This window comes from Seriola aureovittata, chromosome 14, assembly GCF_021018895.1.
Source record: "Seriola aureovittata isolate HTS-2021-v1 ecotype China chromosome 14, ASM2101889v1, whole genome shotgun sequence".
Classification (NCBI taxonomy): Eukaryota; Metazoa; Chordata; class Actinopteri; order Carangiformes; family Carangidae; genus Seriola; species Seriola aureovittata.
Genome location: NC_079377.1, coordinates 13,254,186 through 13,273,857, shown reverse-complemented (window position 1 = coordinate 13,273,857; position 19,672 = coordinate 13,254,186). Strand labels below are relative to the sequence as shown.

At 42.0% G+C, this 19,672-nt stretch overlaps 1 protein-coding gene across 1 annotated transcript in view; it reads right to left on the bottom strand.

Annotated features, from left to right (window-relative positions):
- zgc:171482 (zinc finger protein) overlaps positions 1-19,672 on the bottom strand; it is a 51,005-nt gene that overhangs the window by 23,184 nt on the left and 8,149 nt on the right. Inside the window, exons 2-4 of the mRNA XM_056394867.1 lie at positions 13,461-13,577; positions 8,698-8,790; positions 2,764-2,941 (exon numbers count right to left, since the gene is read on the bottom strand). Coding sequence (XP_056250842.1) covers positions 2,764-2,941; positions 8,698-8,790; positions 13,461-13,571 — 382 coding nt within the window. The 5' untranslated portion in view covers positions 13,572-13,577. The remainder of the gene's footprint in view (positions 1-2,763; positions 2,942-8,697; positions 8,791-13,460; positions 13,578-19,672) is intronic.

Sequence of the window (19,672 nt, the reverse complement as noted above, 5' to 3'; positions counted from 1 at the left end):
TGCCGGCTGGAACGTAGATGAGGGTCGGGAATCGGCCATCAGCACTCCAGGGATCCGTCTGCAAGTGCTCGAAACCGGCTCTGTACTGATAGCTACTGTACTTCTGAATGCTTTATCCTGCTTTATTTATTTTTTACCTACATCCTCTTCTCTCATCTCTTTCCTCCCCTTTCATCTCTCCTCTCCTCTCCTCTCTCCTGGAAAAAAAAAAAAAAGAAATGGCAGACTTCCAGGTGACCTGCTACTCGTGACATGACGCCGGTTACCATGGTGATTGCCCATTAATAGCCAACAGGCACTGACATGTCCACGGGATGCGGCTGTGGCTCATGTAGCGAAGACTGCGTACGTGCGCGTGGTTGCATGTGCATGTGGGTGTTTGGGTGGCGTATTGAATGTATAATCTACGGTTGAGAAAATGTGTGAAGTCTTACGTGTGTGTGTGTGTGTGTGCTTACGCATGAATGAAGCTCCAGAATAGGCTGCTTGTGTGCGTAAGGTACAGTATGCGTACCAAACAAATCATCTCTCCTCAAACTGTTTATTTGACCACAGGGAGGGGGTGTGAGGTCCGCAGCCAAACTGTGTGAGAAAGCTTATAATGCCAGATGGCACGTCCAAATGTGCCGATTCGCATCTACAATGTGTCAATGACTCTAGAGTTATACCAACTATGACTACACAGCCACGATATTGCACGTTTAAACATTTTATATCACGAACAAAAGCCCACTCACACAAGCTTTTGAGCCTAAATGAGTCATATCACTTCTTTCCGCCATCAGCTCACCAATAACAAATCAAAAGCATGCAGGGTCTGTTGACTAGTGACCCTGAGTGTGAGGCGTGTGACTAAATGTGTATTTTTTTTTGTGTGTGTGCCTATGTTGACTTGACTCCAGCCCTGCGAGCTGATTGGTTGCTCATACCTTGATGTGTCTTCAGGCTCTGTTCACATAGTTACTGTATCTATGGCTGTGTCTTCGCTCATCTTGCCAACCACACCCACTCATATTCCCCTTTGCTTGTGTTTCCCTTTCCTTCCCTTCGCCACGCTGTCATCTCACTTACAAAGCTCAACCCCATAAGTCTTTTACTGTCATTTCATTTCTAAGCTATTAATCTGAAAGACAAAGCCATCCTTAAAACATTTGTGTGTGTGTGTGTGTCTGTGCACAAGTGAAGCTCCTGTGCTCTGACAGTTCTTTGCAGAGCACGTGCAGAGCAGCAACAGGGACTGATCCTCGGATGTATTTTTTCTCTCCACCCCATGTTTTCCCACCCTTCCTTTCCTCCTGACTGTGATCTCTGCACATTGGAGCAGAAGTAAGTGTTTTTCATGGAGTGGGGCACAGGGAGGGAGTGTGTGCGTGACAGGGTGTGTGTGTGTGTGCACAGGAGGAGGAGGCGGAGGCGGTGGTTTGGAATTTGTGGGGATGTGATGTGCAGAAGGGGAGGGAACACAGGTAGAGTCTCAGCTCTCCACCTCTCAAGGGCTTCTCCACCGCACATGGCCCTTGCTTTCTCTCTCCTCACTGTGCGGTTTGTGCATGTGTATATGTTTGAGTGTGTTTCTGTATGTATGTTTGTGTCCATGTGTCCTGAGATGCCAGTCAGTATGTGCGTCCATCAGTCATCCTGCTTATGTATATTTCTGATGATTGTGATGATTGTGTGTGTGTGTGTGTGTGTGTGTGTGTGTGTGTGTGTGTGTGTGTGTTTCTGTGCCCATGTGCGCACAAACCTGTCAGCTTGGCTGTGCGTCTTCTGTGGAGCACTCATCTCAGAGTGATCATGAAGGCTACTTTTGACTTTAATCTCTCCTGAAATCTCCTCTTCTTCTTCTCCCAGGTCACTCTTCCTCTCTTCTTGTTCTCTTGTTTCTTTTCCTCCAGGTCCCACTGTCACAAAACCGCAGAAACTCCACGGCAACGGCTGTACAGAAGTGACACTTTTCCAAAGTAGGCCAGAGTTTAGGAAAAGTCACTCAGGGGCTTGATTATAACACTCCATTTTATAGTGATTGTGTGTTTATGGCTCTGTGAATTTTCACTTTGAATCCAATTTGAATCACATTATGTAAATCTCCCTGGGAGACGACTCACCAGCACTGACACTTAAAAAAAAAAAAAAAAAAAAATGGTAATCTTAAACAATCATGAGCATGAACAAAAATCAATTTGGGGATGTCTTGATTTGTTCAAGAGATTTTTTTTAATCACAAGACCTAAATTAAAGGCTGGCTGTGCGCTTCACCTTCAAAGTTTCACTTCTTGCGCCTCAGGCATGTTAGCATTTCCTCACACTTTATTTTTCCTCTGATACCCAGGCTAGACGTTTTGACTGAAGCGTGACTAAAGCTTTCCAAATCCACTTCAGATAAAAATATATGCTTTGAACTAAAAATAGTTCTCAGTATAGTGATACATGTTGCAAAAAAAAAACTGGATGTCTGGATTACATGTGTGTGTGAGCAGTGGTCAGAGTGTGTTTTACAACTGAGTTAATTGCTTTGGTCTCTGTTTGCAAACATGAAAAGTGGAATCCAGTGGAAGTATTGATCATCTAGGGCTGAAAGGGTTGATCACCAAAGCACCAGTTTACAGTCAGAAGATTGACAGATTGGATTAGTCAAACTTTCTTGAAGACAAAGAACTAGTTTCATTCTCTCTTTTCTTTGCAGTTCTTTGTTTGGATGTGTTAGTTTGATCTTGTTGCTAGAATCAAACCCAGATAGCAAGACCAGGTAGAAGGTGGGGATACCTGTGTTTGTAGGGCTGGTCATGGCTGTGGGTAGGTTGGGTGGCTCCCCCAGCACCAGGCGGACTCTCTTGGCGTGGGTTTTGCCTTGGTAGTGGGACTGGGCCACGATGGCGGAGGTGAAGAACATGTTACACAAGGTACAGCACTTGTTCCTGTCCACCTCTGTTTCTGCACAGTCCTAGAGGAAGAGAGGAGGAGGAGGAGGAGATGGTAAAAGAGATTGGTGGAGGTGAAGAAGGGAATAATGTGAAAAGAGACAAGGTGTGAGGTGAAGGTGAGAAAAGGACAGAAATGGGGCAGGAGGAGATGAGAAATGGAAAGATGGACACTTCGCATTGACCTCGCTGGGCTTACTCGTGCTCTCTCACATGCACAAACACACACACACACACACACACACACACACACACACACACACACACACATACACACAAGCAAAGAGGGAGCTGATCAAATATTCATCTGTCTCTCTGGGCTGTGACTGGCTGAGCCCTTTAACCACTGCTGGTTCATTACTAATGATGAGGAGGAGTTGCTCCCCATGGGAGACGGGGAACACAAACAAAAGGACCAACAGCCTGATTGACACAAATGTATAAACACACACACACCCATACACACACACACAGATGCTGTGTATAGAAACAGAGACACTACTGTCCAAAGGCTTGTGTCTTTTTAGTTTAGGTTTTTTCCGTGGTTTAGGCTGAGCTCCTTGGTTCCAATTAAAGGAAAGCTAAATGCTACGTTACACAATGATATATTGTTCTGTGCTTTCAACTTTGCGGCACTCATTATCTGTTTCAACATGACATTGCCTCCCCCTCTACACAAAGCAAGATTTACAAAGACATGCTCTCTGACTTTTAGTGAGAAAGATCTTGACCGGCCTGCACAGAGCCATCCAACACCAGTCCACGACCTCACTGATGCTGTTGTGGCTGAATGGGAGCAAGTCTCTGTATCCAGGCTCCAATGTTTTGTGTACAGCCTTGCTGGAGGAGTGTGAGCTGTTATGACTGTCCATGGTTTTGGAATGAGATCTCTAAACAATCACATATGTATGTAATGTTCAGCAGCCCACACATTTTAATATATTCGTTAAAATAGAGACAGCGTAAAAGAAAAGCCAGTGGATCAAATATGTTTCATTTCAATATCTCATGTTTTCAGTGTAACCTTTTACATTCTACACTTTCACAACTTTTCTTCTTCTCGCAGCTCACATTGAACCTCCACCTTCTCACTGTCTGTTCACCCAGGCTTTCATTCTCTCCTTCTCTGCCTCCTGAACTCGCTTTCTATTTGCTTGCACATCTCTCCTATCTCTCCCTTTCTTTCTCTTTTCACACCAGCGCTCTCTCTAGTCCAGGTGTCAAATCGAGTTGGAGGAGAGAAACCTCAGTCTTGGCGAGAGAGAGGACAATAATAGAAAAGTGTCTGCGACACCATATCTGAGTGTGTGGGTGTGTGCTGTGTGTGTCCATGGATGCATGTGTGTGAATGTGCATGTGTGTTTCTTATGTCAGCAATGGTTAGCATCATGGACGGTGGATGTGAGAGTTAAGGACACCTTTACCTTCGAGGCTTAACTTTGTCTCTCAGCTGTCCCAGCTCTCTCTTCCTCTTTTCTTCCTCTCTCTCTTTTTCTCACTCACTCGCTTCTGTTGCTTTTTGCCCTCCCCTCACTCTCAGCTTCTTTCTCTCCCTCCCTCCCTCACCCTCTGGGCACCAGTCTCAGTGACACTGTGTGTTGTGGGATGAAATATTTATCTGTATTGGCAGGCCCTCGCCACCCCATCTCCTCCTCCCCCTCCCCTCCCCTGCCTCGCCTCCTCTCCTCCCCCGTGTCTGTCCCTGCTGTGATCATGTTAAATGCTTGCTCTGCACTGTCCCAGACTCCTCCACAAACCAGTTTCCTTCTCCTTCTCCGTTGCTGAAAATATATTTCATTGTGTTTTTATTAACGCATGACGCATTGACTCACGTTGCCAAAGGCAGACAAAGAAAGTTTGTGCTTATTTGTTCATATGTGAGTTTTTGTATGTAAAGTAAAAACAGCTTATCTATATTTATCCCATGATCTTTATTCATGATGGTATCACAGGAGACACAGTGCCCATGAGGACAAGTCTCTTCTCTCCTCTCTTCCTTTTCTCTGCTTCCTCCCTTTCACGGACAATGTGACGCTGCTGAGATCTTGTTCTTTCCAAATCTCGTACCAGGATGAGGAAAATCAGCCACAGCGAGCCAATGTCCCGCAACTGAGTGTTTTTTTTTTTTTTGTTTTTTTTTTGGGCTGAGGACAAAGAGGATGAGATGATTCTCTGTGGCAGCCTTCAGTGGTCTCATCTGTCAAAGCCCACTGAAAAGTAAAAGAAGCAGTCGACAGGGATGGGACTGGAACACAAAGAAGTATCTACTTGAAAGTAGAAGGCAAGGCAAATCGTGTTGCTCAATGACAGATGTTACACCAGGGATTTAGTGACAGCGCGGGGAAAGTTTTAAACAACCTCAAGCGCGTGTGGGTGACTGACATATGAGTAATTGTCAGCTCATTACAGCTGCCACTCTACTGAACCACTTTAAACAATAAACAGCATCTCTGACTCACTGTTTCCCTCCATCGCCCGTCTCCGCTGAAAGTTATGAACCTTTTTCTGTTTCTTCATTTTCTTGATTTCTAGAGTTCCACCGTCGCGCATTTCAGTCTTCCTCTCCGTATTTTGTCCCCGACTGTCTCTACCTGTCGCACCTCACGCATCTGTTGAGGCTGATTTGCATGCGACCTAATTGTTGTGTGCGTTTCTGTTTGCGTGTACACATGCTGCATGTGTGCCTGTTTATCTGCTGCCTGACAGTGATGTCTGTATCACAGAATATTTTGTGTTTGGGTGGCTTCATCCTGCTCATGCACCTAACAATAGACTCCTAATTAGCTGTGTTTATCTTCCTCTCCTTCTGTTTTGCTTTCTCTCTGCTCCTCCTTTACTTCTCCCACTGCTCTGTGTCGAGGCGCTGTGGGAAACATGGCTAAATATACACATGGAGCAGCACAGGGAAACAGACACTCTCATTTGGAGTTTGAAAAAAAAGAGCTGAAAGTGTAAATTGAAAGGAGCGACAGTGCAAATATAGCATTAGAGGAAAATAAAAGGCGAGGAAATATAGCATTTTGTTATCTCTTGCCCTTTGCGCAGGTAGAGAACTGCACAGAGAGCGATGGGGGAGAGAGAGAGAGAGAGAGAGAGAAGGATGGAGAATACGGGAGGAAAACGAATCAAGCCCCCTCCCCTTTCATCTGGGAGCACCTTTACGACCTACTTTCTCTGTTTGTTCTGTGACAAACACTTTCACCTACACACAAATGCACAAACCTTAAGGCATAGCATTTTTACACTGGGTAGACGCTGGCATTTTATTCACTGTGCGAAAATCGCTTTCTGCTGTTCCCATTGGACTGCACCATGTCAATCAGTACGAGAACACAGGGGTGAAAACACTAAGATGTAGTGCAGAGAAATGACGTGCAAAACTTCCCCTGGGATGAAAAAAAAAAAAAAAGAAAGGGATGAAAGTAGAGAAGTTTATCCCAAATTGAACGGTGAGAATTTCATCTCTGGAGAACTGTTCATCTTACATGGGTTTTCTAGCATTGTCAGATAATCAATGTCACATCTCTGTGTGAAAGGTTATGAACAAAGTGCTAGCTGTAGTGCTCACAGTATGTTACATTACGGCAGATGAGGCGAGTGTGTGTGTGTTTGTATGTGTGCGCGCGCGGTCTATTTGTGTGTGTGTGTTCAGTGTCCCATATGAGGTGAAAGCCAGGAGGGGCTGAGTCATGTCTTATTCACTTAGGGGGACAGATGGAGACGCAGGTGTGTAGATTTTCGTCAGTATGTGTGAGTGTGTTTGTAAACCCACGTCCCCTTCACATGCCTACTTCATGAGTGCAGTCTGGTGTGTGTCTCCCGCCTTTTTACATTTTATTGTACAACTTGAAACATGGTTCAACTAGTTTGGGTAAAAAGAAACAGGTGCCCATTTCAAGTCTTACATTACAAGATAATTCCCAGTTTGTCTGATATTTCAGGTTGCTATGGCTTTGTGGTGGCAAATTATAATTTTTGTTCCGTTTGGTGCTCAAAAATGTTATTTACTAATTATTTTCTTTTGGAATTTTGTTTTCCTGACCTGGTTGCACAAAAGGTTGTATCAACTGGTTATTTTGGAGTGTAATCCAACGCTTAATGTCTTACAGTTCAGGACTGATCTCATTTTTGTTGTGGGGGAGGGGGGAAAAACAGTAATGACAAGACAATTTTGAATGCTTCTCAAAATTTTGGCTCATATAAAAATAGTGTGAAGATAATGCCTTGAGGCGCAGTACATGTGACTGTCAACTGTGAAGGGACAATCCCATCCATGGACACTACAGTTTTCAGGTTAGTAAGTAGTAGCAACAAAAAACATTAATCTATCAACACGCTCAGTCTGAAGCAGTAACCCTGTACAGCTGTCTGCTCGTTATTGGTCCACAAACATCTGACCAAAACAGATAACTCCTACCCCACTTGGTTGTTCTGACTCTGTATATGTGAAACTGTTAATCCGGCTCTGTCTTTATGCTTTAGCCTCGCTGGATTTAATTGAAGGAAACTGAAATAACTTTAACTTCTTTCCTTTGAAGATGTTTGCTTGTAGCCCCAAACGTTATTTGTTAGAGTTTTAAACTTTGCATTGCTCATTTGTCAACTTCAACCTGAATTTACTAACATTAAGGACGCTTGCAAACATTTTAGTTCCTTAGTTTTTATTATGAATTTCCTGCCAGTGGAGGACAGAGGGTCATTGCCGCACTGAGGTAATTGGCCCTGCATTACGGCCCAAGGTCTTGGCTCTGGCACTGCACTGTTTTTGGAGACGCTCCACCTCTTCCCCTCCTCCTTTCTCTCTTTCTCTCTCTCTCTCTCTCTCTTCTCTCTCTCTCTCTCTTCTCTCTCTCTCTCTCTCTCTGGCACAGCTAGATTTGTCAGTTAATTTGATAAACTTTATTTTTCCACCAGCTGTGTCCTCATTTTGTGTATTGTATGTATTTTGTGTGTATGTGTGTAGTATGCCATGTGGGAGCAATAGGCTTGCCAGATAAATAGGGCACACAGTGTACTATAGTAAAGCTCCCTCTTCACAATAGTCTATTACGTTCACATTTCTTTTCACACACAAAAACAGATGCAAGCATACAAAGACCCACAAACCCAAAGTCAAAATTTAATCAACTGCAAAATAGTAGTTGTGCTTCATGTTGGACGCCTAACAATTCACTGTGGATGCAATTGCAACCTCAGCATTTGCTACAATTGCAGAACAGGGCCCTAGAAATACACAAACACAATGGCCCACCTACACCAAACACACACACGCACACACCGACACACAAACATTGGTGCTGCACTGACCTCCCTAGCCATGGCCTGCAATAGTCAGATACAGAGCTGCTTGGCGGCGTCTGCCACCAGTAAATCTTACCAGAAACACCACAGCTAAGGCATAACCTCTCTTGGGAGAATGATAGCACACAACTGCTGACAGCAGATCAAACAAATATTCCCATGAGCACTTGGCTGCAATGGGCAAGCCTGAGAGAGGAGAGGCCTAGTTAAAGATTAGACTGAGGCAAGTCAGCTCAACTCAGGTTTTTGCCATCTACATACATGACAACATGCTGCAAATTCACTTAAAATTTCATCATGCAAACAACTGTCCTTCCACAAACATCTACACTTTGATCGCACTGCAGAGTGGGTCATTTAGTTCATTAATGAATCTTACAAATGAGAATCAAGTTAGAAATATTCATTTGAGGGGAGAAAATGTACTTTGTGTGTTATGCAACACAGACACAGAAACACACACTCGGTGAGAGCATACTGGGTTATCTGGCCTCAGTCTCTTGGAAGGTGGTCCTCCATCTTCTGGGTGAAGCATGTAGAACAGGCGTACCTTGTTGGCATGTTTCTTACTCTGAGAGAGAGAGAGGGAGAGAGAGAGAGAGAGAGAGAGAGAGCGTAAGAGTCTCAGCCAGACACTGAACTTTATTTCATCAAGTGAGCCAAGTGGAGAAAAAATCAATGACTGTCACTCCACCTTGACAACTCGCTCTGCTCTTTTATCTCTATTTCAGCTGATGATGCTAGTAGACATTTTGCCCCCGGCTAGGTGACTAATGGCCCGGGCCTGCCGCAGCTTTCTGGCAGCCCTGAGTAAGATGTTGGATGGGGAAAGTGGTGGGGGGTTGACGACTCTTAACTTCACCTTCGCACTCTGGCATGGTAAACTTCCAAAGGAAGTGAGGGAGTCATTTGGATGGATCGAATTACACCAAAATTGAAATGATGATATCCTGGTTTCTTATGGAGTCAATGATAATAATATTAGACTACTGAGTAGATATTAGTAAAAGCAGAAAATAGGGATAGGGATTAGTTTGTATGTAATTGTACTGTTGATGAGTTTTTGTACTGGTTACACATTTGTAAAGCTATAAACCTATAACCCATAACAGGCAGAAATAAACAGTAGTGTCTATGCAAGGACAGTAACAGTGAGCTGTTCTTGAAGCTGCCTACTGTCACTTGAATGCAGAGCAATGGAGATCACTGGACATACTGTGTGTTAAAGACTAGCGGGCGTGTGTGTGTGTTTAGACAGCTCTGTGTGTTTGTATACAAGGTTGACGCAACAATCTTGCTCCATACAGATCATTTTATTGGCATGCTCTGACCTTCACTCCTTCCTACTATGTAACATCTATTATTATGTATAAATTCTACTGCTGCTGCAATTTCCCAGAAGCAAATGTTGACACTGTCACAGAGATTATATTTTTACTGCCATATATGACAGACTGCAGGGATACAAGTCAAGATTATGATGATAAAAAGCAATAAGGGAGAAAAAAAAAAGTGAAACTCTGGATTGATGAGAGATGGATGTGATTAAATAAGAATGAGACTATTTCTCAAATGTGTTAAGATGGCTTTATCCAGAACCAGAATTTCCTGTCAGGGAATCACTTTACTGTTAAAGCCGTAGGATTTGTGGAATTACATTGTTTAGATGAAGATGTACTTGCGAGTGTATATCATGGCTGAGCAGCACACAAAGAAAGCGAACAGGAGACTCTGACAAGACACTGTACTTGCTGCTCCAGTGCTTAGATTGGATCCTCTGCCCCAAGGACTAGAAAGCCCCCCCCTTCCCCCCCTCTACCTCACTTGCCTCCTCACTTGTCAGACTACTTTAATGCATTTTGTCAGTGCTTGTGTGTGTGTGTGTGTGTGTGTGTGTGTGTGTGTGTGTGTGTGTGTGTGTGTGTGTGTGTGTTTGTGTGTCTTAGTATATGCTTGTGTTTATAGGTGTATAAATGGTCATGTAGTTGATGGCTCTGGGATAGAGGCTAAAAGCAGGACTTTGTGTCACCATGGTTACCCTGCACTGACCCTCAGTGCTCACCCTTCTCTAATGGCCTGTGCGCATCTCTCTGTCACTTCTTCCTCTGTTTTTGTGAGTGTCAAATCAAATTGAAGGACACAGACAGGTTAGAGGACAGCTATATTAAAATCTCCACCACATCATCCTTGTGTGTTTATGTATGATCAAAATCACATCCTTAATGCCAAGCAACCTCACAGTGACTGACAGTGGTGTGTATTGACTCTCTATGGGGCATGGTTGCAAATTAAATGTGAGACAATCTGTGAAGATGCTAAAACGTTTGTCTTGCTCATAGTCCATCGATGAGTTATCCTCGTGTTATGTTATGGATAGTTGTTAGCTAGCTAGCTGTTGTTGCTAACTGTTGTTAACTAAACTGCGGAGGTGCATACATTATGCTTAAAGGAGACCTATAATGCTTTTCATTATTTTCTATCCTATATACTGTATATATAATGTTGCAATGTTTGATGCTCACATCAACGCCAGCTCATTGTTTCTTTATACAGTCATCCACTCCAAGCTCAGCCTGTTCACACAAAACCATCTATTTGAGTAGTATTATAGGTATTTCATATACAACAGAGGTTTAGTTTACAGTCGTTTGGCAACAGCAGAATAACATTTTACTCTGGGATGTCACGATAGAAGAAATTATGTCGTTAGTACCAATACCAGTGAAATTCCATTATTCTTGATACCAAATTTGATTTAAAAACAGAAAACAACAGAGACTACTGCACACACAGTACGCTAACACACACACACACACACACAAACACACACACACACTATTGCCTACTCACATTATGAGCTGTCGCTATGTTAGCCTATATTAGCCTTTGTCTTGCATTATGTGCGGAGCTTTGCTACAACAGATGCCAGCTGTCAGAAACAATAATGGTAACATTACAAGACATGAACATTTTTACGACATGGTTAATAACTTAACAACTAAAACTCCCTCCCTCCCTGAATGCTGCACAGCTCTGAATGCCTGTCTTTGAGGTGTTTCCTCCTTTCATTCAAAATGCTCTGTATATAACTTGTCCCTGATGATCAACGTCAAATACAAAATATGTCCATATACCAGTCTTTTACTTTACCGTGCCTGCCTTCTTCTTCTCTTCAAGTAAGGTTATTCTACCACAATCCTCAGTCGTGGAAGAATCACATCTCCAGTAGCTATGACATCTATTGTACACTACTGTAGAAAAACAAGTGCCGTCTCATTTTCAGAATTTTGTCATCAACTTCATACTGAAGTATCTGTTATCACATTCCTATTTACTGGCAACATTAGCCTCAGTATTTCCGGACATTTTCCACTTCAGTTTTCATTTTATTGTATTTCCCACATGTAGAACTATTAACAGGGGCATATATGGAAAGGTTTTTAGGCATGGATTATGATTGAAAGACTGAATCCACCGTTATATCAAACAATAAGCAGGTAAGAGGCGAAATATTTACTGAACAGAGATTCTTTGTTGCTGCCGATGTTCTTACTGTCCACTCTCATATTCTGGATGGGATTCAGGCTTGAATGTCTATGGATGGATTTGAGCAGTTGCAAATTCAAACTAGTTTTAGTTACTAGTTACTTAGTTTGTTTTCTGAACCTCCACACTGATAAGAAGAGGAAGCAGTGCTCACCATCTTCACGAGTGACACTCATTTTGTCACTGCGTATTCCTTGTTGTTGTTGCTGCAACACACCTGTTAAATGATTTGCTGTTTGTCACTCATAGCACGCTCCATTATCAAGGGATATGATGGGTTAGGTTTATGAACTAGGGAGAGAGCAAGCTTGGGGTTTATTCATGCAGCCATGAAACTATCAGGACTTTCTATATTGCTGTTGATGATCAGCAGTACACATCCCTATTGTTTTAGCGCCCAGGCCTACTTTTAAGGAGGCCCCCAGCTAACATTGCCTGTTTCACTGAATGCATAACATGCAGTTGGAGATAAATATGGACTTTTTTTGAACTATGAATCATGCAAAACTACTCTAGTAGAGTCCCAAAATAAAAATATAGAGCATTGTTTTTGTTTTTTTTTGGCAGTTACCAAAAAGCCTCAGGTGGACTGGAATAATTTGCATAGAAAAACCAGGATGGACTGCAATCAGATTCATGATCTGGCCAATGGACATGCATATTTCTGTGAGAAATGTAAATTAAATTGTATTAAATAGCATCTGGGGCCTCCAGACGCTTCCAAAAAAGAGCAGGGGACCTGCTTCCAAAAGGCTCCTGGACCCTGGAGTCCTCTGTAATTCATCCCCCAAAATAATACTCATTTCTTTAGCCTTTTGTTCTCGTCTTATGCAAAACATTTTCAGTTACCCTGTGCATGAAATGTGCTATTGAAGTGAAGTTGCCTTCCTTACTATTTACCCTTATTGAATCTAACATACAAAAAAAATCCTTGCCTTCAAATTATTTCTTGCGTCGTCTCTTTGATCTACTGACCTCTACAGAGAGTCTTTGTAAAGGGTGACACTGAGGACATGCAGTGACTCATGCAGTCCACGTTTGTCTGCACAACTCAAAGCTGTGTGTTTTTGTTAGAGTTGTTCAGAGACAGAAATAGATTATTGTCAGGTGGATGTGGTTGGTACACATGCCTTGGAGACGCATATACACTGTCATTGTCCTTGCTTAATTCTCTCAAGATAAGGGCCTGGTCCTCATTAGTTTGCTTGTTAATCTCAGTTGTGTCTTGTAATCAACGACGACCTCAATGCAGAACATGCAAGGAAGTGCACATGCACGTGTCCCCGTGCACCCACGCACACACATGCATATATCCTAGTTAAATAATGCACAAGGCTGATTATTTAATGGACATTCATTAAATTACTCTCAGGCAGTCTGCTGAGAGGTAGACTACATTAAAACAAAAAGTGCATATGTGTGTTTGTTTGCTTGCAAGTGACTTGCATTACCATGCTGCATTAAGTCAATGTATAATGGATGAGCACTGTTTTGAACGGCACAAGCACAAATTGGTACAAATAAGGCTGATGCAAAGTGTACAGTGCAGAAATCTGCCTGTCAAAGCAGTAATCGTAGCAGCATTTTTGTTTTTGTTTTGTGCAATCATTTCTGTTTGTGTCCCTCTATTCGCATTGTGTGCCAAAAAGAGGAAGCAGAGAAAAATCCTCCAAACCTGAGCAAAGACGGACTCACCTCATAGTGAGCGGTGCGCTGGGACTCGGAGATGAGCTGGGCATTGCAGATGTTACAATAGCTCTCTGTGAATAAGCCTCCATCCACGACGCCCGCAGACTTCATCTTCATCTGAGACTACACAAACACACGCACACACACACACACACACACACACACACAAGCCCAGACATACGCAAATATGAACATGATTAAAATTCAGAATGGAATAAAATGTCAGTGAACCTTACAGTGTGCATTAGAGGTGCAGGAGCATGCATGTATCTCATTTCAATTCAGAAATACTTTTCCTTCTGAACGACAGACTCATCATGACAGTTCAGCCCAAAATATGTTGATCCTCTCTGTCAGAACATCCTGTCATTGATGAGTTTGGCTCCAGTCTTGGAAACACTGCCCTGAGGCTCTGGCTCCAGTTTCTGCATTTTACTTAGCAATAAACTTTTTAAATATATACACATTTATATTTTTGGAATAACCCAGAAACACTGAACATGCAGCTAGAAGCAGGGGAACTTAAATTGTTTGAAAGCCATATACATTCCATTAGAGAGTAAAATGTAATCAAAAGTCTACATCTATGAAAAGTATATGTACCCATTGTAAAGAACAGGCCCTTTCAAGGTGTTGATACATTAATGATACATTAACGTATTTATAAGCATGTTAATGTTGTAGTTGGTCAAATCTAAACCTAATCTTAACCAGTAGCTCCACCATACAAATGAATGCAATGCAGTAAACGATACAATATTTTCCTTTGCGGTACATTGGTGGAGCAGGATGTTAGCATCGTGCCACCTCCGGTTTTATTTATACAAATTAAACAAAGTGACTTGAAACAATGTTTAAGAGTTTAAGAAAGATTAAGAAACTTGAGTTTTAGATTTCTGGTCGTCTTCTAAGACAAAATATTGTCAGCCATCTTTATAAGTTTCTGCTTTGCTGGTAGTTGGTAGGTCTGGAAGAACTGAAATCATGTTGTTGGCACATAAGTGAATAAGACAGGAGACTCTAAAATAAGTCATACTAGCAACTAACTACTAATTTGGCCTGGTTTTGCGAACATGTTCATCTCTTCTAGTGTAAAATGAGTTTTTACGACGAGTCTGCAGTTTGACCTCTCTGGGGCTCCACTCAACTTTCCAGTGTTATTTTTTTTTTTTGCACTGGAGTCTAATGAGTAACAATCATAAAGCCTGTCTTGACAAACTAAATGTGAAATTTGTCATTTCTACATTAGATTTTGCAAACTAAGAAATACCTGAGAACAACCACGCTAATCCTTCAAATGGTAACACAACAAGTAATGATAATGCTGCAAAGTGAACAGTATAGCCAAGAGCAACTTTGTTGAGGGTTACAGTCTCTGAAGTAAACTGTTAAAAGGTCTCCAGCAAGGTTCCATTGTGAAAACATGGTGAGAAAAGTGTGTTAAAACCTTGTCAGTGCTGGGATTGCCCAACCAGTTAAACCATAGAGACCTGAACATCCCACTGGGAGCCATGGCTCTGGGTTCTTAACAACCTGGCAACAGTGTTTTCTTTCACTTTCATACCGAGTACCGTAATAGAAAATGGTTTAATGATGTGCTCTGGGGTCTTGTGTTCAATTTGCTATTCTCTTCATTATGTGAGCCCTGCAGGCATTGCTTTGACAGGGTAAGGGTGAGTAACGGGTCTGTAGGGAATGGTCCCGGAACATCAACTATTAAACTGGATGAGCTGGTTGCCCCAAGGAAGCTATAGGACTGGGTGTTTGCAGGGGCAAAGAATTTCACAGCTCGAGATACACGGACGCTGCAGAGGTCGGCTCCAGTAACTTTGAAAGAATAGGACCTTTTATCTGGCATGGTTTCCTGAGAATCACTATGTGAGTGATGAGATCAGACAAAATCTACTCCATGTGTCAGCAGGGAAAAGCAGTGACATTGGTATTCTTTATCTCAAGTCTAGTGTATAATTACCTTTGGCCAATACACTTGCTCAACACTTCCATGCGCACACACACACTAACTCTCTCTCTCACACACACACACACACACACACACACACACACACACACACACACACACACACATAAACCCTCTTTATACGTAACAGCACATACACCTTAGCACAATACTGGTAATTACCCCTGTCTGTTCATCTTGTCTGTTAAGTGCACCCGGGACCTTCCAATTAACTACAGACATGCTGTATAGACACTTACTCCATTATCTAATTGAACCCGCAGTGCAACCCACATACATTAAAATTAAATGGCAAAGCAGAAACATCTGATTTAGAGCACCTAGACTATTATCTCCTTTTATGTGTGCTCAGTAAGTTACACGTATCTGTGAGGTATAATAATCATTCTGAAATGCCACAGATGACAAGTTGGAAACTTGTTGTGTCTAGAGGCGTGGATGCATTATAACCTCCGCTATGTGAAGTGTCCTGTGAGACGTGATGGAACAGATAGATTTTGCAAAGTGACACATTAAAATTGCTCCCAGAATTTTGTGGCAAGAAAAAGACCTTGCGCTGTGTATCTGGACGTCAGCCAGGCAGAAGTGAGTCTATCTTTTAATCTTCCGGCTAATTAAAAGTGATTGTGACTGCAGAAATATACTTATCTTCCTAATATCTCTATTAACTCTGATTATTACATGCAAGATGGGAGATGTAGACTAATTAATAGAGGCAATCTGTTGGTGCGATTAATGGAATGGCGGGCCCAACGAAGCGAAAAGACGGAGAGGCAGATAGTGGCAAAAATAATGAAAGAGGGAGGGAGAAAGGAAGGAAAAAAAAAGAGGAGGTGGGGAGGAAAGGGGGGTTAATAATTGATGCACTGAGCGTGATATCTTCATGTTGCATGGGTTTAGAGATCTCAATGGAAATGTGGTTTCATTCCTGCCATATCAAACCGGAGCTGCTGTTAAGTGTTGACTGTTAGTGTATGTTTTACTTAAGCATCAATTTCAAAGTGAGTATGAACCACAAATAGGAGTGTGTTTTTATTTAGTATCAGGGTCAACTTCAGTTCATCTTTTGATTCCCTCTTTATAGGTCAACCGTCTCGAGTTACAGCATAATTTGCATCTTATTTTTCACTCACACACACAGAGGTCACTGAAAACTGTGTAATCAATGATGACAGAACTGTGTAACAAGTGAAGAGAGTTTATACTGTATATAGATGATATGTACGAGCGGAGGCTGATCTCAAGTCAGCAGGCAGGAATTTGAAAGCCCTGAAAACCTATTTACTCAATCAGCTTCTGGGTCCTAAGTGAGCACAGAATTTACTGCCAAAGTTCAGTCAGAGACACTTTCGTCAAAGAAATTATCATTTGAAAGTTTTTTAGCAAAGATTTCACAGTTAGATTTGGCGGGAAAGGCTCTTCTCTTTGAGGGAGCCTTTACGCCGTGTGCATAACTTCACACATTATCAGATTAACAGAGACTGAAGGTCATCCATTCCAGTGGAGGATGCGTGAAGGACAGTGACTGTTCTCTCTACGTTATGCTTTTCCCTGCGTCCTTATCTATCAGACCTTGGATGCCAAAGCTATGGATGGCTCCACCGACAGTCATAATAGAAGCTAAACAGTGAACCATTGTCTCACAATGTGAGATGAGGTTGTTGTGACCTGAACTCTTAGAGTGTGAGTAAACCCTTCAAAATAAGATGAACATTAGAAGTGAGAAAAAACTCTTTCACACCTTAATGGTGCACAGAAGTAACTGAGTCCTGCCCACACCAAACCTGTGACACAAACAGCAAAGCCAAAATGGTTCTCATGGGAAATAACCAAAAATGAACTGTAGCATTAGTCCAGGGAGAGAACTGATGTCGCGCCTGTATTAACTGATCAACATCAATCACAGCTGGGTGGCTAGTAATGTCCAACTCAGATTCTATAGCGGTTATCGTGAACAAAATGTGACGCATGTGACAGAGTTTTTCATACATCTAATCTTCATCTTATTTTGTAATCCAAAGGTTTCAGGATATCGCAACCTCGCATTGTTAGACAACGGTTCACTGTTTAGCTTCAATTATGGCTGTTGGTGTGTAGATGGAGCCACTACTATCCTCTGTAGCTAGGGAACCCACGGCCTTAAGGATGCAGTGAAGAAGAAGAGTAACTTGGAGAGAACTACCCAAACACAGGTCTAGTCAAGGTTGAGTGAACGAGGGGAAAGGGCATCAATCATCGTTTTCTCCTTGGCGCCAAGCTTACAATAAATACCTCTGCCTGAGACATCTGAACTCCTGCTGATCGTTTTTTTCTCCAGCTCAAAAGATTTCAACCACATAAGGATTTTGCAATATTTGATTCACAATCTGATGACAGTTGGTGGGTTGTCTGCTTATGTTGCCAAGCTACTGTCAATCAAATTAATATACACCCACACAGTCCTGATGAAGCAGATTAGTATTATTGTAAACGCCTACATCAACTTAAAATTTGAACATGTAGTTGTGGGTATTTAATGAAAATCTGAGGATTTTAAAGTAAAGTTAAAGATTACATGAGTGGTGCTGAAGAATTAGTGAGGTGGAGTCACTGAAAAAAAAAAAAAAAAAAATATATATATATATATATATATATATATATATATAAAACATCAACAAATGTCTAACAACAGTTCAAGTGAGGACAGAGATGAGTATTATACACAAACAGTAACTCAAATTAAAAATAAAAAAGCTCCAAACTCAGTTAGACAGAGGATTGCAAAAAGTAGACAAGTCTTAGTCAGAGCATGAAAGCCTGAGGCATCTGAAGACAGGATGAACCTTGAGGGGATTCTCTTTTAAGACCACATCAAGTATTTAACATGGATGTGAACTCTGAGCCCTCCCAGTAATCTCTGCCTCTGGCCCACCATTCATTAAAAAGCTGGCATTGAATTGGACGTTCCTTTTTTTTTTTTGTTCTTTTCTTATAAATGGAACCACTTAGAGTGTTGTCTGTCGCCTGGGCTTAGAATATTAATTAGTTTGTAATATTACTTGCAATTAGATAGCGTTGTACTGAATGAAAGCCCTATTGAGATATAGTGTAATGTGTTACCCAAACGGGGAGCTTCAGACTGCTACTATTACAAATATATTCTCAGTTCTCTTATGGCCTGAAAACATACCTTTATTGGTAAAAATGAGAGAAATTTGTTCCACACTTTGTAGAGGACAAGAGTGAAAGACACACACAGAGTGACAGAGGGATAAAGAGAGAGAACAGCAGGTGGTTGGGGCAGCAGGGCGTCTTTTAAGTTCCCACCTTCCTTCCCTCCCTCCTCAATCTTTCCATTGCTGTGTTGGCGCTGTGAACTGCCTATTCCCCTCTTCCTCTTTCTGCACTCACATTTTTATAGTTCCCATTTCATTTGAAATAAAGTGCTACTCTGATTTAACTGTCAAATTATGCATACAGATGCTGAAATATCGACATCAGCCTGTGAGCCAATGACCTGTCTAATGAGTCACTAGTGGGAATAACAAGAGAAAGAGTTGCAGGGTTAATAATATGGAACCCTATATCGCAAAGGCACTCTACTGCGTCACTTTGATGTTCCACATTACAATTTTTTCCCTGTTTCAGTCTTGGTAATGTAATCTTTCTGAACACCGCCCTCCCCCCCTCTTTACGTGCTCCAAGATTAAAAGCCCTCCCCTTTGTACAGTAGCAATCAAAGGTACTAGACTGAGGGAATAAAGTCTTCAAAGGAGTTGGAGCCAGACTCTGAATCCAAATCCACCTTCACTCTGTTTGCACTGCAGGAGCTCACTTTGTACTATTCTCGCTAAATACTGCAAACTGCAAACATACCCAAACTCAAACACAGTCAGGGCACAAACACAGTCTCATATGGGAACTGTGGAATATAATAAACGAAGAGCAAAAACCCAGAGATCCAAAATAAGTGACACAAAATATGTGATTAGAGTTACTGTCTGTTGACGATTGGTTATTTCAACCTAGTTGTTTCAACCTATGTTTCTGTGTCTCTTCCTGTAGAATTAAGGTAAAAAAAAATACACACTTAATGCCAAGGTCAGGTCACACACTCCTCCCTGTGTGTGTGTGTGTGTGTGTGTGTGTGTGTGTGTGTGTGTTTGTGTTTGTGTTTATGCGTGCGAACACACATTTTTTATGACTCTTTCTCTCCCTTTGCTCACTGCTTGTTGTGCCCCAATTTCTATTTTGGATGTAA